Raw genomic sequence first — 25,896 nt, 5'->3', positions numbered from 1 at the left:
GATACATAATAATATCACAACTTTTGAACATCACAGAAAATTTACAAGTTTAGAAATTTGATATTTGTTAAAATTACAGCTAGAGTATGCAAATGAATATATATCTATGTGAAGAGAATTCCGGATTACAGTCCCGTATTGGTTTTAGGAGATAGAATGTCCGAAGGCAAACAAAGATGGCCGCTTACAGTAAGTTGACGGCGAGAAACTCGGCTGTCGCAACAGCGGGGTTAGCGGTCGCATATTTTGCATACAGAAACTATCTGGCAAAGAAAAGGAAAAGGTGGGTTTAACATTGCATTATTTATTTATTTTTAAGAAGAAATACTGAAGTAAATCACGCACGCAATCAGAGTCTAAAGGTTACCTTCACAGGTTCAAATTCCGGGACAGTCTTTTTGAATGAGAATTTCATGCTCAGCTGTTAATATCTAAATTTGCTTCTCATTTACACAGTAAGGTATACCTTTACACCAGTATGCACTTGATACAGAAGATGGAATTCTGCTGTCAGCTTCTCTGTATGATAATAGCTTTTTATGCTCTGCCCCTAGTGTTCATCTGCCATTTCTAATCATCAGATGGTCCCCACCCTTCCTCGGTTGTTTCAACCTTAGATCAGGACATCCTCCAGTTAGTGGATCAGCAGTGGTGGCCGCTACTCAATGGATCAAGGCTTCCAACACAGATTGTCTTGACGATTCTATAACTAGCATGCTGTTCTTCCAATCTTTCGATCAATGTTACTCACATGTCCTTAGTTTTCTGAGAAGCTACCATTGTGATGGGAACCCTATTCACCCAACTTCTACAGGAAACAGTCATATGCTCCATCCTGGATCCTTGCAGTCTGCCGTTAGGTTTAGATATTTGAGGCTCTGTCTCTCATGTGTTTCCTCACAATGCTCTAGCCATGGTATGGTCAGTTTTATTGCGACCAGTCTCTTTAACTACAGAAAGATTAATTAACACAGTGTCTAGCCAGAGTGTTGTCCATATTGTTAGGGAATACCAACTTCCTGTCTAAGTTCACCTTTACCTTCTGATCTTGCCCTGTATCCAGCAATGATGTCTGTCTTACAGTTCATCTTTCAGCTGGTGAATGACCTCGTCTCACAAATTTAATCTACCTCTGCTTTACATCTGGAGGCCATTTCCTTTCCACTTCCAGCACACCGGCTAACTTCTGCAGGACTCGTGCTGCCATCTACAACTTCCTAGGCTTAGTTCTATACCTGGCATCCTGTTTGAATATGTGTCGTCTTCCTTCTCTTTCCACAGTTTATAGCTTGGCTTTTCACTTAGTCCTCACAGCTGCAAGTTTTTGCAGTAGATGGGAACATGTCATACACTGACCTCCATAAAACAGAGACTCTGAATTGGTCTTTTTTTCACTACTCGGTCCATGTCAACTCACACTCAGGTACGTCCAACTTCACCCAGGCCCCCAGCTTTCCAAGTACGGTTGACCTTGCTCTTCTTTGGTCTCGTCTCTGTGGCTTACTTCCACTTGAACCACTGATGTTGATGCTTTTGACCACTGCTGGAAATGAGTTTGTTATATCCACAGCTTCTCTTCCAGTACATGTGTATCAAATGATATTATACTGCAAATATTTTTCTAACTTGTATATTCGAAGGTCAAAATGATGGGTTGCACAGGGGAGACAAACTATTTAGAACTGAGGAGTGACATTTGTTTGTTACTGTTTTTTCAGATCACCCAAGGAAGAAATTAAAGTAGTGATACATGAGGTGAGTGAACATTAAACAGAATGTGAGAACATGAACATTGCTTGTGTGAAAAGTGAACATGAACAAAAATTGAATGCAGAGCAAGAGATTAGCAAATGATGAGTGATTTATGGATTTTTTTCTCAGCTTTTCCCTTCAAATTCTATATATGTCTCTTCATTTAATTCATTTTTTGAAGTTACAAAAAAAAAATATAACCAATTTTTTAGATAACAGATTGAATTGTATATGTAAATTAGCATTTATTGTGAGGAGATAGGTTGGTTTTTTTTTTTCGTAATTCTATCATTAGTCATGAATTAATATAAATTTTATAGAATGATCCAAGTTTTTCAATGATTTTTCATTGTCATTCATAGTCTTCACAATATTTAGATGTACATGTCCTTGCAGCCAGAAGTTTCTAATGAATATGGAATTTTGTGAACAGAAACATAAGAGTTAATGATAAGTGAAAAGTGATTCAACAAGAGAATGAAGTGAAAGATTTCGAAGCAATCAATATGATCAATTTTGGGGCAAGTTTTAAGTGATCAATGAACAACAGATGAAGGAATGGTAAATAAACAAAACATGAGAAGTTAACTAACAGAGAATGTTAGATAAACAAAACGTGAGGAGGTAAATAACAGGGAATGGTAAATAAACAAAACGTGAGAAGATAAATAACAGGGAATGGTAAATAAACAAAACGTGAGATGTTAACTAACAGGGAATGGTAAATAAACAAAACCTGAGAAGTTAACTAACAGGAAATGGAGAAAACATTTCTGGAACTGTACAGTAATGTCATCATCAGTGATTAGTGAGCTCTGGTAACTGTACAGTAATGTCATCATCAGTGATTAGTGAGCTCTGGTAACTGTACAGTATTGTCATCGTCAGAGATTAGTGAGCTCCTGTAACTGTACAGTATTGTCATCATCAGTGATTAGTGAGCTCCGGTAACTGTACAGTATTGTCATCATCAGTGATTAGTGAGCTCCTGTACTAAGCTATATGTCTAGGTTGGTGCAACTCTGTCAATTAATTTTTATTTTTCTTATTCAGTCTGGGAGTTCAAAGAAGGAACGAGCTGCTGTAGACTCAGTTTTCTTCAAGTAAGTTCTGTGAACTCTTAGATTGCAAATAAACACACAAGCTTAGAATTTTATTTTTATATTTGATGTCTCTTGTTTTCAGGAGATTAGTAAGAATTTTGAAAATTCTCATTCCGGGCTGGTTTGTGTCAGAGGTATGTGTTTTAAATTTGAATACAGAAATCTGAAAGCCATTGTTATCTTGATGTAAGTACAATGTATCAGACAGAAAAGTTTACAGATGTGGATTTTAATTTCAGTCATGGTATCTATTGCTGGTAGCCCTCTCTTTGATCAGCAGAACATACGCAGATGTGTGGATGATTCAGAATGGAACTGCCATAGAAAGGTGGGTGTTAATCAGTGAAAAGTGGGGGTTAATCAGTGAAAGGTTGGGGGGGGGGGAGGGGTTGATCAATGAAAGATGGGGGGGGGGGGGGGTATTGATCAGTGCTACCTGTAAATATGTCCAATCAGTTTTGAGTAACTGTGCATTGAAATTGTTAAAAAAAATCTAGGATATTTAAATTGTATCAAAAAATTTAGGTTATAAACATAACATTTTGAAATTTATTGTGTTTTAATTAAAAGTTCCTAAAAGTATTCAAGAAATAAGTGTCTTTTTTTTTTCTTTTACAGTGCAATCATTGGCAGAAACATGTCGTTGTTTAAAGTCCATTTGTTCAAGTTCATCTATGCAATGCCTGCGGTGAGTACATCCTAGGGCAATAGTAGTCGTAATGCAATCTGATTAAAATCAGATCTTTGATCCGCTCCATTATTGTTATGTCGCTATACGACTTTGTGTAGCGATATAACAATAACAGAGCGGATCAAAGATCTGATTTTATCAGATTGAGTCGTAACGAAGTGCAATATTAGTTACGCATTAGGTTAGTGAACCGATACAGAAATAAATCGGATGTGAAATGAAAGCTGTATTACAAGAGTTGAAGGCAGATGTAATTCTATAAAGAATTCCTTACCTCGAAGAAATATCATTTTCCTAATCAGATATCTTTGCACTGTGTACACACACACAGTTTAAAACAATTCACAAAACTCAACATATCTAAATTGCGAAGGTCAACATTTGATATGAAGAACACTAGTTCTCAGCACCTGTCTACTTTGTTTACTGTGACAATAACTGTGGTCCAATATGGAATTGTGCATTCGATTCAAAATATATGTCTTTTAACCATGCATTACATGATGGCAATGAAACAGCCACATATTTGTCTGTGTGATAACTATTAACATGAAATTCTCATGGTAGCAGTTAATGGATTTCTATCTCTCTGTAAAGTGAGTAGATATGATTAATATGATGCTTTACACTTAGAAGTGTAACAATATGATAATATATCAACCAATGGAATACAATGCAGTAAGGGCTCTCGAGTTATGGCAAGAAGACCAGAATTTGAATGATCTACAGTTATCATCGATGATAAAAAAATAAAATAAAAGCATCAATGCGACACCAGTTTTTGAATGAGACGATTAAATTTTTAGTTTGAATTCAACAAAATAAGTGTTTTTAGCCATTTAAGGTTAATCGATCCTCGTGTGATGTCATAGGTTTTTGCAAAAATCTTTATCAAATTAAACTTTGCGCATGATAGAAATATATCTTTCAGAGGAATTTTATTCACTGCATAAAATTTAAAAACAAATGGTAAACTATTGATTTTGAAAAGGTTTATATTTTCCATAGATAATCAATTCTTTGTAATTAAAAAAATGTTGTCATGGGCAATAACTCCTATTCTGGTATTTCTTCTACTGTATGTCTATTATACATGATTTCCATAATATCCATAATTGATTTATACATATTTATGAATTAACCTTTTTTTTAACTGTTGACATTTAAAATTTGTCATTTTAACAAGTTTGTATCTATTTTAATTATTCTGTATAACGAAAATGTGTGATTTTCTGATGTTAACATATACTTCCGTTTTTTTATGTCTGAATTTTTAAAAAATGTGGCAACATACACATTTTCTTTGGTTATTGATTAAATTTAACTATATTGAATGGAAATTAATACAGATTTTGCACTTTTAACCATTAATATTGATAAGTCACATGAGAATCGATCCACCTTAAGTATTTAGATAGATTATTAAATGAATAAACCATCAGACTGTCTTAATTTTTTTTTCTGAAAAGTTTGGTCAGGGCTAGTGGATGTAAGGTCAGATCTAGTAAAAATCATTTGAAGTAGCCCGACTGGTCTAGTGCTCAAAATAGTTAATGTCAAACCCTGATATGACGTAACTTATATTTGTCATTAATCTGGAATGTTTCTGAGCGTGGCATAAGTTTAAAAGTGTTTTTAACCATTATTACGGTACATGTATTTTGGTACTTTCATTTGCTACTTTTTATGTAGTTTTTGAAGTACATGTTTTAATAATATCATATGACTGGAAATAGTACTGATATACCACCACTACAAAATGAACAGAAAACTAAAAAGTCTCAAGTTGATGAAGACTGTGTTCATATAACGTCATCTTGTATGTTCAAGATCGTGTTTTGTAATGTTAGGTAGCCTGCAATACACAGGCCCAGTTACAATGATGTCACGCAAATAAGAGCAGTATCAAATTTGTTTAAAAAAAAAGAGAGAGAGAATGATAATGATAAAAAAAAAACAAAAAAACAACTATTAGTAATTTGTATGCACATGTTTAGCAATGCTGTAAAATATTTTTTTTTTCATTTTCAGATCTCTATCATAAACAACTGTTTGAAGGTTTGTTCTTTAATGCATTCATACCTAATTTAATTGTTAACCAGTGAACAATCAACCGAGCAATGATCAGCTAACTCAGTAGAAGACTTGTCTGTTGTTCAGGAAGCACTTGTTTAGAGTTCAGAAAGCACCTGCTACAAATTTAAAAGTTCAGTAATGCCAAAAGCATGAAATTATTATAGCATTATGGTTTGTAGCATACTATGTAAATGAAAGACATGTTATCAATATTGTAGTATGGATTAAATGAGCTGAAGCTTAGGTTCCGCATTCGCCTCACAAAGCACCTGTATGACAGGTATCTCAGGTAAGTGTTGGAAATATTACCTATATGATAAATATCTCAGGTAAGTCTTGGAAATGTAACTTATAAGATAGGTATCTCAGGTAGGTCTCAGAAAAGTTACCTATATGACAGATATCTTTGGTAAGTCTCAAAAATATTACTTGCCATTCAAGATACATATTGATTGATTGCATATTGAAAATTTGTTATGTGCACTTCACAGGGGTTTCACATACTACAAAATGAATAACCTTGACAACCGGATTGCCAATGCCGACCAGTTATTGACTCAGGATGTGGACAAGTTCTGTGACTCAGTGGCTGAGCTGTACTCGAATCTCAGCAAGGTGAGTTAGAACTTGTTCATTTAGATAGGTTTGAATGTCTCTGTTATTTTTGTATTTGATGTGAGCCATGAATTTGTTCATTTAGATAGGTTTGAATGTCTGTTATTTTTGTAATTAATATTCTGATATCTTCAATGTTTTACTTCCAGCCACTGTTAGATGTTGTTCTGTACACAGCCAAGTTAACAGGAAGCATTGGAGCTCAGGTGGGTATATTTAACAACAGTAACTAACATGAAACTTGAATGACTTATATTCTACCATAATTGGATTATTATATGAGTATGATTACTGTGAAAGTATGAAAAATATTTTCATGGAGTAAGACTTTCTGGGTTTGAATTAAACCGATATATTCACAGCTTTTGATACCATGACTGTAGTGTTTGTTGTTCATTATGGTAATTGAATTTGTGTAGTTCTTGGAGGATTTGAATTTGTGTAGTTCTTGGAGGATTTGAATTTGTGTTTATTTCTTCACCACAAAAAACAATTGTAAGTGGACTCCTATAAAATGAGTGATTTTATGATACAGTGTTGTTACTGATGTCTGTTAGTACTCTCAGTACTTTGATCTGTGAGTATAGTAGTATACTAGGAGTGATGTTATGGTATAGTGTTGTTACTGATGTCTGTTAGTACTATCAGTACTTTGATCTGTAAGTATAGTAGTATACTAGGAGTGATGTTATGGTATAGTGTTGTTACTAATGTGTATTAGTACAATCAGTACTTGGATCTGTGAGTATAGTAGTATCCTAGGAGTAATGTTAAGGTACAGTGTTGGTACTGATGTATGTCTATCAGTACTTTGATATGTGAGTATAGTAGTATCCTAGGAGTGATGTTATGGTATAGTGGTGTTACTGATGTCTATTAGTACTATCAGTACTTTGATCTGTGCGTATAGTAGTATACTATGAGGTCCAGTGAAATTTTACACTACCTTGAAACATTCTGTCTGTTTCCTTCATCCACAGAAGTTGAAGAATTTTAATGGACAATAAGGACTTGAAACTTGTTGTGTTATATCATAGAAAACTAGTACTGGTTGTATACCGTATTGTGCCGAATATAATACACTCTTTTTTTTTTCAAGAATTTTTTGGTGTGAGAAAGGGAAGTATAGTATAGAAAATGTGACACTTACAATATGTAAATAATTCTATTTAATATTATGAAACAGCCAAATTGAAATTCATTGGAACTGCATATTCTTTACCTCGTATGCCACCTTTCTAGCATATATACACAATGCCGTGTTACGTTCTAAAATAAATGAAGTTAGGTTGGAAAAGAATTTGCCACTGACAAGTTAGTTACTCTAAGGTTGAATATCTTTTAATGAAATGTTAATGTGAAGTTTTGAAATAACTTTCCTTGAGCAAAGGAAATAATGAGATGGCGGCCAGCACATGTTTTAAAAAGCCATAGTTGAGTACACTGCATTTGTCATTTAATTTTGTCAGATATCCCCTCCCTAAGAATTTTTTTCACACATTTTATAAAGTGGGAAAAAAATGAAGTGTGAATTAGCACGCTGGTCCGATTTCCAGGAATTACACTTTTACATTATCTTCTGTCGTAAATGACTTGTATGGATGTCTAAGTTACCCATCTTCATGCAACAAAATTTCAGAGGGTTGTGCTTGAATATTTCATTTCTCTACCTTGTCCAAAGCATTGTTTTTACAGACAGAGCACTAATTATTTACAGCACGTATTGTCTTTGATCATTATCATTTTTATAAATTAACGAGAGGCTTGATATATCGCACCTGATGAACATCAATGGTGGTGTGTTGATTATAACATATTAAATGCTAGTTTGATATTTTGATTTTATTTTTACAACATATTGAGTCTGTTAAAACTTTAATGCTACAAAATCCCATGCTTTGCTGAAATTAACACAATGATTGCCCGGGATATTCAGTGAAGGTTACCGCTATGTTGAAAGTCAAGATGAATGTTATCTCAAATTATAGCTGCACGGTTTGCAAATTCTTATTATTTGTTTAGAATTCATGATTTCCGCAAAAATATTCAGTGAAAATCACTGTAAAGTATAAAGTTCAGATTACTGCTTGGTCAAAATTTTTGCTGCGTATTATACACTAGCGATTATGCTGGGTTAGCTGGTTGTTCAGGGGCCAGTCATTAGCTGGGTTATTTACACTGTAGTTATTCAGGGAATAGCCGTTAAACTGAGTTTTGTTGTTTATTTACTTGTATATTTTCTTGTGTTTTAGGGGCCAGCCATTATGTTGGGTTATCTGGTTGTTTCTGGTTTGATACTGACGAGGTATGTGACTGGTAGTGTATTGTCCATGCTAAATGATTTAAGACACAAACCATAAATCTACTAGTAGACATATACATGTATATCTGTAAATATTGTAAAAGTGTTTATTTGCGCGTGGGAGAAATTTACACTAATTTCGAATTAAGCGCGTACATTTCCCCCACGTATATATTTTTAGATATTTGACGTTATCTGAAATGTATGAAAAGGGTGCTATATAAATATGGTATTATTATTTATACTCAGTTGCCGTGTATTTTGTTCCGCGTACTTAACCCCTGCATAAATAACCACTTTTACAGTAGATAGAGAATGAATCTACTATGATACTGACGAAGTATGTGACTGATAGTGTAATGTCCATGCTGATTGATTTTACATAAACCGTAATTTTACTGGTAGATATTTATATATATAATTATATTTCTGTAAATAGACTTTTTACATGCTTCGTCCTCATAATCAGATAAGCCAAGTTATAAGACGCGGGTCATCAAACTTTGTCCTCATGTTCCCAATAATCAGATAAGTCAAGTTATAAGACGCGGGTCATCAAACTTTGTCCTCATGTTCCCAATAATCAGATAAACCAAGTTATAAGACGCGGGTCATCAAACTTTGTCCTCATGTTCCCAATAATCAGATAAGTCAAGTTATAAGACGCGGGTCATCAAACTTTGTCCTCATGTTCCCAATAATCAGATAAACCAAGTTATAAGACGCGGGTCATTAAACTTTGTACTCATGTTCCCGATGATCAGGGTAAGAAGTCTAGAGTAAGAAGTCTAGATGTCAAGGTTAAAAGTTGATGTCATACTTTCATGGGTAATCAGGAGGGAAAAATTACTAATATGGCTAGGATCATCAAATTTGGTATACATATTCCCCATAGTGTTGGTACTACACATGTATCAATATATTTTCAGGGATCGACATTAACGGTTGTCTGATTGCCCAGGGCAAGTGAAAACCCAGTTTGGACAAGTAAAACTCATTATGCACTTGTCCAATTGGGCAAGTTATCATTTCAGTAGGCAATGTGATTATTTTAATTGTGTCAAGCTTGATAAATATTTAGTACATGTATTAGAAAATTAAGTCTGACTTTGGATTTTTTGTTTTTTTTACGGAATCATTGAATTTTTACTAGCGAACGCCCATTTCTAGTAGAACATACCATATCTTATTCTATTAGTAAGTCATTCCAAATAAATAAATTATCCACATACGACTGATATTAGTCATATTTGTGAGATTATGGCTACTTCACACCAATTTCCTTATTTTAATGAAGAAAACACTCGGAGAGAAGATGGTAGAAGAAAAGGAAAATGTAGAGAATAATTAGAAATCTCAATTAAAAAGAATTTGTGAGTTTTAGGCCACGTGACAGTCCGAATTTACGAGTTTAAGTGACACTGGCAACAGTATGATCTATATCTGGTGACAGAAATTCAGCGCTATACCCGCTCTTTGTCTTTTCTTACCGCCTACCGGTAATACAATTTACCGAATTGATAGCATCCATGCACATTTTTATCGACTGAAAACTGCTTTGTTTCACCTTTGACAGGTTTTGTTTTTTAATTTAAAATAAAACATTGAGCATTTGAAGCAAGTACACATATCAACACTTCGCCACAAGTTACATCCCTTGTCCGCTATTTTGTGGCGAAAAGATCGTATTTCCCAATGTTGGCCTTTGTAATTTTCTGATATAAAACTTTTAAAAAAAAAAAAATTTTCATCAATTGCAGTCCACTTCAAATTTCAGTAAACAATAATGCCCCAAGATGGGACATGTTGCCGCAACCCATAATAATAATAATAATGATTAATGATAAGCTATAATTAGTGGTAATCTCTTACATTTACCGGTAGTTGGATGAAGAAGGAAAACTTGGCAATTCACTGATTGACCTTTGGCTGACCCTGTAAAGGGGAATAATTAAATTTACTGGTTGATATTTGTATTAGAGTTAAAAAAAAAATGTAGACAAAGTTTTCATTCAGAAATGTGAAAGTTTGAGTTTGCTTGCCCAAAGCAAGATAAAAAGATAGTATCTGTCCTTGATTTTGAGAAGAAATAATTCTGAATTCTTTCTTCAATTTGATATTGAACAAAGCCATGATAGAACTGACATTTTATCAAATACTCACCAATGTTAGAGGAAGTGAAGGAACATTATTTTATTTTCTTTACCAATTTTTTAGAATGTTAATCCTCCTTTGATTACTGCTGTGTAACTTAAGATATTGGGTATATTTAGCAGTGTGAGAGTTTTGTTTTTTGTTATCAGTTTTGTGGGCCTGTGGAATCGCAAAAATAGTTTTCATAAAAATAAGAAGTACGCAGCTATGTTAAGGCTTCCCGGAGTTTGAAATGCGTTAAAAACATACATTGGATTGCAAGGTCGGTTTTTGGTTTTCACTTGTAATTTATATACTTAAGTACAGACAATTTATATAGAAGGTTCTCTCGACTATATATTAGCATATCTGATATGATATCACATGACTTCGTTGATCACGTGACGGTCATTAATAATTGTTTGAAGTGTTTCACATAAATCGCTTCAGCGCAGCTCATTTAACAATCATTTTTAACTTTTTGTTTGATAAATGAACTCACCGTGTCCTTGTGTACCCAAAATGTGCTTGGGAAAAATGGTAGTATTACCTGCGTACAAAATACACGTATTTCATGAAGAATTCAACTTACCGACACACTTACCTACACATTTGAGGGTAATCTGTATTCAAACAAAGCCATCACACATTTAACCAAGCAAGACTCGGGTAGAAAACAAACTCCTCTTACGATTTCCGCAATAGATCTCAAATGAATCTTCATAAATTACCTGCGCTAGACTCTTTTATAAACACATCATAAATTCTACCTCTTATCACTGGTATAAAACAGAGTACATTTCAAAAGTATATTTTTCTAAAGCAGTGTAAACATGCTGAATTTCAATCAAGGGTAATTAAACAAACTATTTTAAAATAGTCAGACATATAAGATATTAAAATACAATTCAGACACGTGAATTTTGCAATAGGGTTCTGACATCTTATAGGCAGTTTGAAATAAGGTCTAAAGTTTTTGACACTCTCCCCGTCATAACAGCTCAAGTTTGCAGTGACTTGACGTCATTTTCCATTATGACGTCATATATTGGTAGTTCAGAGAAGTAAAGGCATAAAGTGCACTGTGATATTCTATAAGGGAATCCTTAACCTACCCGCTTACTTTTCATTAACAAAGAAGTTAATTCATAGAATTTTGATTCCCAAAAAGAAATTTACAGAATTTTTAGTCCAATTTCACAAAAATGAATCTACTAACAAAAATTCCAATTCGGAATCAACATTTAAATCCAGTAATTGAATTGGGTAACACTGATTACAGGGTTCGCCGACCAATAGGAAAGTTGACGGTACAGGAACAAAAACTAGAAGGAGAGTACCGATATGTGAACTCACGACTCATCACAAACAGGTAAGTCATGACTCATGTCTCATCACAAACAGGCAAGTCACAACTCATGACTCATCATAAACATGTAAGTCACCTCACGACTCAAATCTTGTCACAAGTAGGTAACTCACCTGTCATCATGGACAGGTAAGTCACTTGTAGTCCCTAATAGGTAAGTCACTTGTCATCACTAATAGGTAAGTCACTTGCCAACTAACAGACAAATTATCCAGTGATTCATCATAAATGGGTTAGTTACCTGCCATTGTGTTTGTTGACCAAGGATGGCCATCAACAGCCCTGCATATATAAACTCATTACCAACAGCCTAAAATGTTCTGAGCAGTCGGAAATAATTTTTATCTTTAATATCAAATGATATTGTTTGTTTGCAGTGAAGAGATTGCCTTCTATCAGGGAAATCGGCGAGAACAAACCATAATACTAGCTACATTTGAGAAACTGGTGAGTGAGCATGGCTGCTTCTACTCTGTACAAACCCTGTAGATAAATGTACCTGTATATTTATAGAATGTGAATCATATGCTGCTCTGTACAAACCCTGTAAATAAATGTACCTGTATATTTATAGAATGTGAATCATCTTCTGCTCTGTACAAACCCTGTAAATAAATGTACCTGTATATTTATAGAACGTGAATCATTTTCTGCTCTGTACAAACCCTGTAGATAAGTGTACCTGTATACAGTGGAGCCTCGTTAATCCGGACACTTTGGTTCCCAGCAAAATCGTCCGGATAAATGAAGCGTCCGGATAATTGAATCGCATAGTTTCTATCTTTACATAAGTAACCAATATGTGCCTACTTTATTGATGCATAGTGAATTAAACACATTCTATCAATGGATTTAACCATTTGCATTAGTAAATAAATTATGATAATGTTAACATTTACATGTACATGTATTTCAAAGCACTAAAATTTAATGTACATGTTCAGTGTATTTGCCTGTGCTTACATTGTACATACATATGATCCCTACAAATAAATATACAAAACTGTGTACCGTCTGCACTAAAACAAATAATGAATCACTTTATGTAACTATAAGTAAATAAATCATTAGTAACTAACATAATCATTTACACTTCAAACATTTCATCACACTTTTACTTCTTAAAGAGGCCGGTAATTTCCATTTGTCACGATTCACGGGTTCAGCGATCTGTTAAAACAATCTTCATCGGCCAATGTTGGTATAAGAATTTCGTGATTATCATGTCAGTTGACAACATTCTTTAACCAAAATTCGATCTGCCAGAGTTTATATTTCTTATTCAATAATTATCCAAGACAATATCGGGAGAACAAAATCATTTAAGCTCGTAATATCAAGACCTACTACTGCTTTGATCTAGCCACGCGCACCTATTATTTTCATGATGCGATAATAACGGAACAAAACTCGGGTGAAACTAACATTACAGGTACATACAGAATTTAATTGTCATTTTCCTTTAAATGGTAATTTTCTCACTTCTACCCAGAGTTTAAAAATTCGAAAGCAATAAAGCTCTACAACATCGTGACAAGAATCAATCGTACACAGGTACATTCTACATGCGTGACATTCTAAACATTAAAAACTTATACTACATATACATGTGCATGAATATACATGTATATTTCACGCCAATCAACAGTATAAAATCCAGAATCTAGAAGTATAATCTACACTCTTTAGATGTGAATAAGCCGATATCAATTTACGAATCAGTACAATTGATATGTGTTGCAGTTAAAAAATTATCATTACGGCATGATGTTTAATTTATTAATACTATTAGGGTATTGATCAAGACTATAAAATAATATGCTACAGATTTATTTACAAAATTCAACACTACACGCAATAAAGATCTTATGTGCGAAAATTGGCAATACAATGTCTCGATCGGCACGTGCTATCTAACAGACTTATCATCACACACCACCTAATTGGAGGGAGGTGTTGACAGGGTACAGGTAATCGCTTCAATTAGACAGTTTGGCTTGTTTTCTTTATAATTTACGCCTTGCTAAAATAGTCCGACACAGACCTTCCCTAAATAAAATTACCGTCCGGATTAACGGTACAATTTTCAATGCATTATAACGTTTTGTAGTAAAAAGTGACCGTCCGGATCTGGAACGCGAATTTCCGGATTAATGATGCAAAATAACGTATAAAAATTCCGTTCCCTAGAAAAATCGTCCGGAAGGTGAAGCGTCCGGACTAATGGCGTCCGGATTACCGAGGCTCCACTGTATTTATAGAACGTGAATTATCTGCTGCTCTGCAGTCTTCTACCAGTAATTTTGTCATATAATCACATAATGATAATTGTAGGGGTCTATACTATACCTTCCCTCAATAAAATACACAGGGAATGAAACAAATTTTTACTCAAAACGTCAATTCAAAATAGCTCTAAAATTCTGCTTTTATCATCACCCAACCCAAAGTTTTTTCTCGTTTAGTAATTTCAATATTTATTCCATTGACCTATAAAAATGATCCTCAACAAGGCATATAACCAGGAGTATTTGACAGTTTTTCGCAACCACTTTTTATGCAATTCCCATGTTTGTCCTGGTGGTCATTACAGACAAAATTACCGGTTCATGTGGTTTAAACCATGTCTAACAGATATACATATACCTGTATATTTATAGTCTAATTCATCTCTTCTTGCCACTTTTACTGTAAAAGTTTGTTTTGTTATTGTGTATTGCAGGTGGCACATTTGAAAGATTTCATATTTTTCCGAATGCAAATGGGATTTGTAGACAATATCATTGCCAAGTGTAAGTATAACCATTGTAATTTATACATTTACTCCTACAAGTAGAGAGCCCTATACATCTTACATACATTGATACTTTGAGGAGTCTTTACATTGATAGAAGAGTGGGATTGATACAGATTGGGTACGTTGATAGAAGAGCAGGATTGATACAGGTCGGGTACGTTGATAGAAGAGTGGGATTGATACAGGTCGGGTACGTTGATAGAAGAGTGGGATTGATACAGGGTGGGTGGTCTCGTTAATTTCAGATATGGGATGTTGGCCTCTCTGTTTCTTGGCATGATCCACTACATAATAGTACACAAGTGATGGCCTATAACCTTGAGTTTGCATAAACCAGACTATACAAGCCATGTTTTCATCCTAACTATTGTGATTCTGTTTCAGACATTGTCACTGTTTGGTCATCTGATGGTCACTTTCTTGTTTCTGTTTAAGACATTACCACTGTTTGGTCATCTGATGGTCACTTTCTTGTTTCTGTTTCAGACATTACCACTGTTTGGTCATCTGATGGTCACTTTCTTGTTTCTGTTTAAGACATTGCCACTGTTTGGTCATCTGATGGTCACTTTCTTGTTTCTGTTTCAGACATTGCCACTGTGTTTGGTTACCTGGTGGTCAGTCGACCCTTTCTGGACCTAGCTCATCCCCGCCATCTCAGCAGCTCACACAGCGAGAGATTAGAGGTCAGTGTTTCTCCATTTCATTTCCTAGTTAACCATCATCACCATTTTCATGCAATAGCTATGAGGAGGGTTATGATTCGTTCAGTAAATAGCACAAAAATTCTGTTTCCTTTCACGAATTGGTTGCATTAGGTATTACTTTATATGTAAACAACAGGAACTCATATTGTCTTATAGATTAGTGTAGTGGGTTAAGGAGGAATAACATATCTGATATGAATGGAAAGTGGAGGATATGTATAGTAATATGAAATTAAAAAGTTTCAAAATTACCTTATTTAATTTTTTTAAAATGCAGTTTTAGTACAAAGTAATCTGAAGAAGAAAAAATTAAAGTCCCTACTGGACTCAAACGCATGAACTACAGATTAGTAGTGAACATGTAAACGGACTGAGTTACCCAGCCAGACAATTACATTTAAAAGAAATCTACATGTATGGCTGATGTTTATATACTGTAAATGTATTACATTTGGCTGTGTATTCTATTTAGCACCTTTGGCAGAACGCAGCTTCCGCTAAATCAAGTACATCGCTAAATGCCATCCGTAAATCTAGATGTTTAAAGTAATTCAGGAATGCGCTATAAAATCAAATCTACGCTAACTTGTTGAAGAAACGATTTCCGCCAAATATCGTACACGCCAAATATAATACGTTTACAGTATTCATTCAAGTTTCAAAAGGAAATTGGCCATTATGATGAATACCGGTCTACCGCCTTAATGCAGTGTAATTTTGGAAATGAAGGTTTAATATTTTGACATTGTAGGACTACTACAAGAGTGGCCGTATGCTGGTGAGAATGGCTGAGGCTATCGGTAGAATTGTGTTGGCAGGACGAGAGATGACCAGGCTGGCCGGGTGAGTAGAAATCTCTGAGGTGTTGACCAGTAAATTGTCCACTTGAATATTCATCAGTTCATTTAAAATTGAAATGAGACTGGTACTTAGATGCGTAAAATTTTCTGCTGACAAGTGATAGACCTTACGTATTGCAGGTTTACTGCTCGCATTACGGAACTGATCAAGGTTCTAGACGACATTAACAGAGGACATTATGAGAGGACCATGGTGTCAGATCAGAATGGAGGTTAGCAAGATTCCACTCGATGTGACATGGGAAAACATAGAAAATTGATAGGCCATACAGTCTATTCTAAAGAATGATACTTAAGCATGACATGCCATGCACATTTCATATGTGTAAAGAGGATGCATTGTGATATTTTAAATGTTAAAAATGTGAATGATTACAGGAAAAGACAAAGTTTCCAATAATCTCAAGCCAGGGGAAGGGAAAATCATTATCAAAGACCATATCATTAGGTAAGTTTCTAATTCTCAAACCAGGTGAAGGGAAAATTGTAATCAAAGACCATATTCCAATGATTATGATGTCATTATCTTTAATGTAGAAGTCAATTATTGAAAATGATTTGAAAACTTTTTTTTCACCGTAGATTTGACAAAGTGCCATTAGTGACTCCAAATGGGGATGTTCTTCTACAGGAGATGAACTTTGAGGTGAACAAAAAAAACTTTATGTTCATGTAATTCATGCCTCATTGATGAGAAATGAGGTATACATACATGTACATAAAATATGACAGATTTGAAATTTTGGTGAAACATGTATTTCAGGTCAAATCAGGGAAGAATGTGTTAGTTTGTGGACCAAATGGATGTGGGAAAAGTTCTCTATTCAGAATTTTAGGAGAGGTAAGAGTGCATGTTTTTGTGTGTTTTTCTGTAGCAGTTCTGTAAAAGTTCCTGTACAACAGAGTTCTATTCAAAGGATGAAGTTGGGAAGGATTGTTAAATGCTCATGATACTTTTTTCAGCTATGGCCTTTGTTTGGAGGGACTATGACAAAACCAGAGAAAGGAAAGCTGTTCTATGTACCACAGGTAACTTTTACAAGTACAATACATATACCTCAGGTAACAACTTAATTATACCAGGTAGCAACCTTTGATCGGTATTTCAGTGCACTTTGCCATTGTAACTGAGAAGTCTTATTCATAGGGATGGGATTCCCATGCCATATGGATAGAGTAATGAGAAATTGTTGATAACAAGGATTTTTATCTACTTTGAAGCATTTTATTAAATGCCGCGCATGCACAGATAGGAGTTATTTCTGCCGTGGCAGTACTAACCCCTAGGAGGTTATATCTGCCGCTGCAGTACTAACCCTTAGGAGGTTGGTACTGCCACGGCAGAAATAACCCCTATCTGCGCATGTGTGAATTAATAGTCCAACATAAATTGAGAAATAAAAATAAAATAACACAGACACAAAGAAATGCAACATCAATAGATTACAAGATGCAAATAAATGAAAACTTGTGGGCATTACAACTTTTAACACAGGCATATGGAACTGTCACATTTCAAATAACTGTCGGATTTACTTCAATTTTCATAGGGATAGGCATACACTGTGCAAATTTCAGCCAACCCAATATTTATAAACAAAAGTTTGGTTAGTTAGGTAGGTTAGTTGTGACTAATGTAAATTTACATACAGTTTAATGGTATTATTATTAGTTAGTTGTGACTAATGACTTTTTCCTACAATCTCATGAATTCCAAGAATTAAAATAATTCCAGATTTCAATAATACTCTGTTTAGATTACAACTTCATTATATCAGGTAACTTCATTATACCAGGTAATGATTTATTACACATATACAGACAATTTACTACTGTTATACATCTAACCATTGAGGTCATACAGGTGTCATGTTTTGACTGTGTAATAGGACTGCAACGGGTACATGTACTCAAAATAACTGAAAACCCTGGGTCAGGTTATTCAGGTCGGGTTTGGTTTCATTTTTCCGGATTTGGTTCAAATCCTGTTTTTTATGACAAACTCTCAAATGTGGCTTTATTTATTGTTATCAAATGATGTCATCATGGACAAAACAATGACAGTATGTATTAAAATATGTCAGACATCTTTAAAATACATCACAGGATCGAAATCATCAATGACAAAACATTGACATAGAATGCATGGAATGGAAACGAGTAGAAGTGGCAATTCTGTTTCTAGTATTGATGTCAGGTCTAAACACATCCACGAGTAATTATTGTAACAAATTACAAAGGTTTTTGATTTTAACATACATGTAGCTATGTAGACCCGAACCAAAATACCCAGACCCAAATTAAAAAATCTGAAACTGACCTGAGCTGAAATTTTTTTGGAACCGTGACAGCCCTATTGTGTACTTCTATGCTTGAATACACCGTTTTGTTTCAGAGACCTTATATGACAGTGGGCACTTTAAGAGATCAAGTTATTTATCCTGATTCTCACGAGGAACAAATCAGGAAAGGAACTAAAGACTCCGACCTAGTGGACATTCTCAGCAAGGTCAGCAGTTATGTTGTCACCAAATTGTATCCCACAATGCTTTTAGAGTGTCATTCAAACTTTTGATTTTTACATAAAACTGTTCTGTTGAGTAAGCGCCATATTAATTAATTCAACATTGGTTTCGAAAGAAAGACTTTCAAGGATAAGAAAACTGAAACAAATTACCTTTCTATTTCGGACTGTCAAAATCTCTTTATACTTTCAAGAGCAGGGTTAGGTCCTAACCCTAATTGGCCCAAGTTTGAAAATTAATATTTTAGAGACTTTGATATTTTGTTCTCGCTGTGATATGTATTTATCTTTACTTATGTAAATAATTTTATTACACAACACTATTGAACCCATGTATGTAAAATATGGTAATTATTTGTTTTATCAAATAAACCAGTTTTGGTTTCAATGCTGTTTACTCTGATGTGTAAAGAAAACACCTCAATTAAGTAGTGTTTCTGGTAAAAAAAAAAAAAAAAAAAAAAAAATACACCTTTAATTATTGTTTCTGAAGAAAACACAACTTAGATTATTTATTGTTTCTATAAAGAGAATTAATTATTTCCATAAAAATAAATATTCCTTGATCATTATTTATGTAACAAACACATAATTCATTGTCCTGCCATAAAATGAGTGAAATATTGCCAAAATGGCATAAAACCACAATCAATCAATCATAAATCAATGTTCTTTCAAAAATATGCCTTAAATTAGATATTGTTTCATCAATTAATTAATCATTGTTTTCTGTATCAGGTTCAGTTGGAGTACATTCTGGAGAGAGAGGGGGGATGGAATGCTGTCCAGGTAAGAAAGACAACTCAGGATAGCAGATTTAGATATAACTGTCAAAATTGAATAAGAAAAACAACTCAGAATAGCAATTTCAAAGAAAAGAAAGACAACTCAGGACAGCAGATTTAAATAGAACTGTCAAAATTGAATAAGAAAGACAACTCAGAGTAGCAATTTCAAAGAAAAGAAAGACAACTCAGGACAGCAGATTTAAATAGAACTGTCAAAATTGAATAAGAAAGACAACTCAGAATAGCAATTTCAAAGAAAAGAAAGACAACTCAGGACAGCAGATTTAAATAGAACTGTCAAAATTGAATAAGAAAGACAACTCAGAATAGCAATTTCAAAGAAAAGAAAGACAACTCAGGACAGCAGATTTAAATAGAACTGTCAAAATTGAATAAGAAAGACAACTCAGAATAGCAATTTCAAAGAAAAGAAAGACAACACAGGATAACAGATTTAAATAGAACTATCAAAATTGAATAAGAAAGACAACTCAGAATAGCAATTTCAAAGAAAAGAAAGACAACTCAGGACAGCAGATTTAAATAGAACTGTCAAAATTGAATAAGAAAGACAACTCAGAATAGCAATTTCAAAGAAAAGAAAGACAACTCAGGACAGCAGATTTAAATAGAAATGTCAAAATTGAATAAGAAAGACAACTCAGAATAGCAATTTCAAAGAAAAGAAAGACAACTCAGGACAGCAGATTTAAATAGAACTATCAAAATTGAATAAGAAAGACAACTCGGAATAGCAATTTCAAAGAAAAGAAAGACAACTCAGGACAGCAGATTTAAATAGAACTGTCAAAATTGAATAAGAAAGACAACTCAGAATAGCAATTTCAAAGAAAAGAAAGACAACTCAGGACAGCAGATTTAAATAGAACTGTCAAACTAACGATTAAATCTTCATTTTCGTTTTAAGGATTGGATGGATGTTCTCAGTGGAGGAGAAAAACAACGAATTGCTGTAAGTACAGGTTGCAGGAAAATCTTCATTTTGTTTTATTTTCATCCAACTCTCAGAAAAGCAGTTCATCTAAAAGCCTTTAGTTGCCACTTCAGATTACAGAGTGAAATAATTTTTGCCCAGTGTTAAATTGGCAAGTGAAATGGATGAAAATAAGATAATGGACAAAAATTAAATAGGGGCAATAATGTTTCTGTATATTGCATTTATTTCTGTCATGCTTTCTGCTATATGTAGTGTAAATGAAAACTTTCAAATAACTCAACATGTAACTATTGTGTATGTATATTCTCCATTGTTAACAAATATGTAATGAAGTTTCGCAATCATCTACAAGGCTTTCCATTGTTTTTACACGGATTATCTTACAATCATCTACAAGGCTTTCCATTGTTTTTACACGATTCGTCTTACAATCATCTACAAGGCTTTCCATTGTTTTTACACGATTCGTCTTACAATCATCTACAAGGCTTTCCATTGTTTTTACACGATTCGTCTTACAATCATCTACAAGGCTTTCCATTGTTTATACACGATTTGTCTTACAATCATCTACAAGGCTTTCCATTGTTTTTACACGATTCGTCTTACAATCATCTACAAGGCTTTCCATTGTTTTTACACGATTCGTCTTACAATCATCTACAAGGCTTTCCATTGTTTTTACATGATTCGTCTTACAATCATCTACAAGGCTTTCCATTGTTTTTACACAATTGATTTACAGATGGCTCGTCTGTTTTATCACCGCCCTCAGTTTGCCATTCTTGACGAGTGTACAAGTGCCGTCAGTGTAGATGTTGAAGGTTACATGTATCAGTACTGTAAAGAGGTAAGAATAACATGACACCCCACACACACAACAAAGATAATGAGTAATCCATCTATCATTCTATAGTTATTTCTGGGCTTGGGATTGAATTCGCTTTCTGTCAGGAGTCATGAAATGATAATGGATCAAGCTCACATGCCTCACGATGTGAATGTAGTTTCTGGACTCTTAATTTCTCTAGCACACAGTCTTTAAACTTCATGCACCATCTCTTTGTGAAATAAAGAAATGAAGATGTGTTCTCTAGGGGTCATACTTGCACCGAACTCAACATAGGAAAAGGTGTACGCTAAACGTACATATTTATGTGCAGTATTTATTTCTGTTAAGTCTGCTGTTACATAAAATCCCCGTAATTTGATATCAACAGACTTGAAGTATTTAAGCTAATTTCATGTAAGCCACATGGAAAACAACGGAATTTCATACCCACGGACCAAACCAAAAATGATAATCCGCTATAGAATCAGACTTCACTTTGCTTATGATACAATCAAAGTCCTGGAACTTCATATGAGATATTGATGTGCTTTAATGTATTTGGGATCAAAAGGTCAAAGATCATGCTCAAAAGACCTGGCTAACATGTAGGAAAAGGGTTGTATGGAATTCCCTTCACGACCAGAGTCCCGAATCTTCACACAGACTCCTTATGAGATGAGGATGTTCATATTCATTTTGGGGTAAAAAATCAAGTTCACAGTGACGTGACATGCATAAAAGAATATGGTCTCCAGATTTGAACTCATTTTACTCCAAAAAGACTCTCACGGAGGTGATGACATGCTCTGTTAATTTTTGGGTCAAAAGTCACTTTCAGAAGGCCCAGACTAATAAAATGGTATCTACCCTAAATGAATTCCCTTTACATGCAAGAGTGATGAGCCGGAACAAGTATGGGATGCAAACATGCAGTATTTCACATGAGCCTAAGTTTGTACATTTGTTTGATAAAAGTTTGTAATGGGAACATGTAACTTGGGTAGTTTAGTCGATATTCCTGTCAACAATCAATAAATATATTCCTTTCAGGTGGGCATTACCTTATTCACCGTTTCACACAGGAAATCTCTGTGGAAACACCATGAGGTTTGTACAAATATTGAACTTTTCCAGACTCATTGTGGAAAATTGATTTTTTATTAACATCCCCTCATGTATTTTTATACATACATGTAACTGACATTAATATGACACCAATTTGAACAAAAATATTAATGTCTTTGGCACAAGTGATTGTTTTAGATATAGCTGCAGTATATTTTGCTAATTAATTTTAATTATTGTTAATTTATTAATCAATAATCTTTATATTGTGTATAATATATCAGAAATGGTGTTAGAAAATAAAAGTTTTCCTAAATTTTTGCATAGATATATGAATTTTTTTTATAGTTTTCAATAGTTTGCATGCTAAAGGTTTACAGTTTTCAATATGCCTGATTGCTTGTATAAAGATGGCCAATTACTGATGCTTTTTTTGTGTGTGTGTGAAATTTGTAGTACTACCTGAAAATGGACGGCAGAGGAACCTACGAATTTGGAGATATTACTTCAGAGACCACTGAATTCGGATCTTGATGTTACCTAGCAACTGTGATAGAAAAAAAATTTCTAATAAACTTTGTTTTATACTGTTTTATTTATGAAAAGAATATATCTAATATCATGTTTAAACTGACATTTTAGTTCTCTTTTAACCCGATGAGATTTCATGTTCAATGCACATGAAATCAATACACAGCCATACTTTAATTCATATCCATACTGTGTCGATTTGTAAATAGCAATTCTTTGGTTTATACTTGTTCACTAATTATTAATCATGTTTAGGCTCACATGAATAAATCATATGTTTTATGTCAACTGCATGAACAATTTTTGTTTTTAAAGTTGGGCAAATAAAAATCGAAACAAATAGTAAATTTTGAAAATTGAAATAAAAATCAAATCTTCCTATTACTGGTAGTTTTTACAGATTTGAGGAAAGGAAACAAAAAGTAAATTTTTAACTTTATTATCTTTTTAGTTTTCACAGTTTTGGTAATGCTTATTATACAGGATTTATAAAGCACCAAATATAGTGTTAAATTACTCGAAAGGGCTGTACAGGATTATATTTTTAAAATGTACAGGTAAATGACATAACTTTAAAAATGTATGAAATATATCAATTAATACCTTTGAATGAAAAACAATTAAAATTAACAATGTTAAGACATGTGAACGTATAATTTGCATGAAAAACGAATTCAACACACAACTTTTTACATCTTTTGTTTGCTTGTGGCAATTTTGTATGTTTTTTTTTTTACACACACACACACCACCACTTCCTCATATAGTTTTTACAACAAAAATCCCTGACGTAAAACATAGAATTTAATTTGTTTGACCATATTAAAGAATTTTCTGATATTCATATTTTTAAGATAAATCATGTTTAAGATTGACAGTCTTTACATAATGGTACTTAGAAACATCTTGATTAAAAAGCAAATAATTATCATATCTTCAGATCAGAAAGTGAGCAAGTATGCTGAGAAAATGTGTATATGAAATGGATATATGTTTCAGAGAATATGCAATAATTTGCATAATATATTAAATTTGTGGTTGTTGTTTTTTGTGTTAACAGACAGTCCATGTTTCACAGTGTTTGCAACACTAAATAAACCAGATCAATCAACGCGGTGTTTGGTGCTTTATTTAGAATACATAACTTGGAAACTTTTTAGATTTCTTGGTGTGTTTGGAAGAAAAGAAAGGTTTTATCACATGTACTAAGCGCAATATGTGAATGTATTTATTTTGGAGAAGTTTTTCTCTAGGGCAATGGTTGATTTCTTTTTATTGTTTTGTGACCTAAATCATTTGCTTTGCAGTTTAGAGGCCCAGGTGAGGTGAGGTTCTCTTTCCTGGCTCAGGAGGAGAAATGCTGTTTGAGATGTGAGGAGAAATGATGTTTGAGATGTGAGGAGAAATGCTGTTTGAGATGTAAGCAAACACCAAGGTGGTTATTCTGCATCCTCAAACATTATTTCTATTCTGCCATGTCACGTAAACACAGCTTGCTGTAAACCCTATAGGAGAATCGAATTAGGTCAACTTAATATGGGGTATGTTTATTCTAAGTCAAAGCAATACACAACATCTAGTCAGATCAGCGGCATGAAATCGATATGCACATGGCAGTTTTTACATTTCAAACCCAAAGATTTATTCATAATATGCAAGTGAGATGTGAATTAATTTTCTCGTAATCAGTTATTGCGTATTTATGACTGCGACACTCTTTTGATCCCCCCCCCCCCCCCCCCCCCCCCCCCCCGTAATACAAACAATCTACACATCTGTATGTGTGCAGTTAGTACATTTCTGCTACACTTTTATTTAGCAACATACACTATCAAATTGGCACAGAATATCTTGCAATCATAAAACTGGTTTTTGAATAACGAGTAATGTGTAATGGTATATGTATACTGTATATAACTAGAATAGAACACTTAATTCCCACTCTGTTTGGAGATCAAGCTATGTATAGGAATCAATCTGTCCGTGTGTGTCTGATCAAGTTTTAAAGCTGCCTTTACTTCACTGGATGCTAAATTGTTCAGACTTTCATCAGTGCTATAATAAGATTGATACCGGGGTGAAAAGTCAGATCAGTGAGCTATGTAGGACAAGTGATTTACTTTGCAACACTTCACATACTGACTCAACATGGAAGAGTGGATGGTGTCTATTGCTTAATGGGGCCACAAGGTCAGCGAACATGCAATTTGATTAAGGTCATCCCCTTGTAATGTACTTTTTATTTAATGCAATAGTCAAGACTGGCCAACATGGGACATTTATTGTAATTCCTAGTGCACCTAGCTATGACCTAGATAAGTCCATAAATTAGGAATTTAAATTTAGAAGGATGACTTCAACTTGAGGTATCTTTCCATTAGCTGTACTTGGACAATAGAAAAGCACCTGTGCAAAAAATAAATGTCAATTTACCTTTGTTAAATCATTAGACAATAGAAAGCACAATTAGGAAATATCTAATCAAATTTGAGGATTATCTTTATCTTAATTGCATTTAAAACAATTATCTTTTAACCAATAAAATACAAGGACCCAAAACCCTGAGGAAAATTGAGTGGTGGACTCAATCAAGTGGATACCTGCGATATTAGCAGGGTCTGTAAAACTGCTCTCTATCGAAGCTTTGGTGTCGCTGCATTGATTAGTTTTATCCTTAAAATGTACTTGAAGTTGTATTTATTATATTTAATTATTAATAGGCAAGGTGTTATAAATAAATTGCTGTAGTGTAGCTTTTCAGGCGTATTGAATTCCCTTACAGAGCCTTTTGGG

General features: G+C 33.9%; 1 protein-coding gene across 1 annotated transcript; it reads left to right on the top strand.

Moving 5' to 3' along the window:
- Positions 1-142: 142 nt before the first annotated feature.
- Positions 143-24,214, top strand: LOC125670289 (ATP-binding cassette sub-family D member 3-like). The gene is made up of 27 exons (XM_048905380.2): positions 143-283; positions 1,719-1,755; positions 2,806-2,855; positions 2,938-2,989; positions 3,095-3,183; positions 3,474-3,543; positions 5,578-5,604; positions 5,841-5,911; positions 6,114-6,237; positions 6,387-6,443; positions 8,490-8,542; positions 11,955-12,044; positions 12,419-12,488; positions 14,764-14,833; positions 15,427-15,524; positions 16,297-16,388; positions 16,526-16,617; positions 16,784-16,853; positions 16,988-17,051; positions 17,169-17,246; positions 17,369-17,434; positions 18,801-18,914; positions 19,668-19,718; positions 20,646-20,690; positions 21,421-21,525; positions 22,558-22,614; positions 23,029-24,214. Exons 1-27 carry the CDS (start codon positions 177-179, stop codon positions 23,104-23,106), a joined length of 1,977 nt encoding a protein of 658 aa, XP_048761337.1. The 5' UTR covers positions 143-176; the 3' UTR covers positions 23,107-24,214.
- The last annotated feature ends 1,682 nt before the right edge of the window (positions 24,215-25,896 follow it).

Source organism: Ostrea edulis, chromosome 4 (genome assembly GCF_947568905.1).
Source record: "Ostrea edulis chromosome 4, xbOstEdul1.1, whole genome shotgun sequence".
NCBI lineage: Eukaryota > Metazoa > Mollusca > Bivalvia > Ostreida > Ostreidae > Ostrea > Ostrea edulis.
This window is presented reverse-complemented; position numbering and strand designations above follow the sequence as displayed.

Excerpts from the sequence above, each read along its gene's own strand:
- LOC125670289 (XM_048905380.2), top strand. The coding sequence starts at position 177 with ATGGCCGCTTACAGTAAGTTGACGGCGAGAAACTCGGCTGTCGCAACA. Across the intron at positions 18,915-19,667 it reads TAGTGGACATTCTCAGCAAG|GTTCAGTTGGAGTACATTCT; the intron begins GTCAGCAGTTAT and ends TTTCTGTATCAG. Across the intron at positions 22,615-23,028 it reads CTCTGTGGAAACACCATGAG|TACTACCTGAAAATGGACGG; the intron begins GTTTGTACAAAT and ends TGAAATTTGTAG.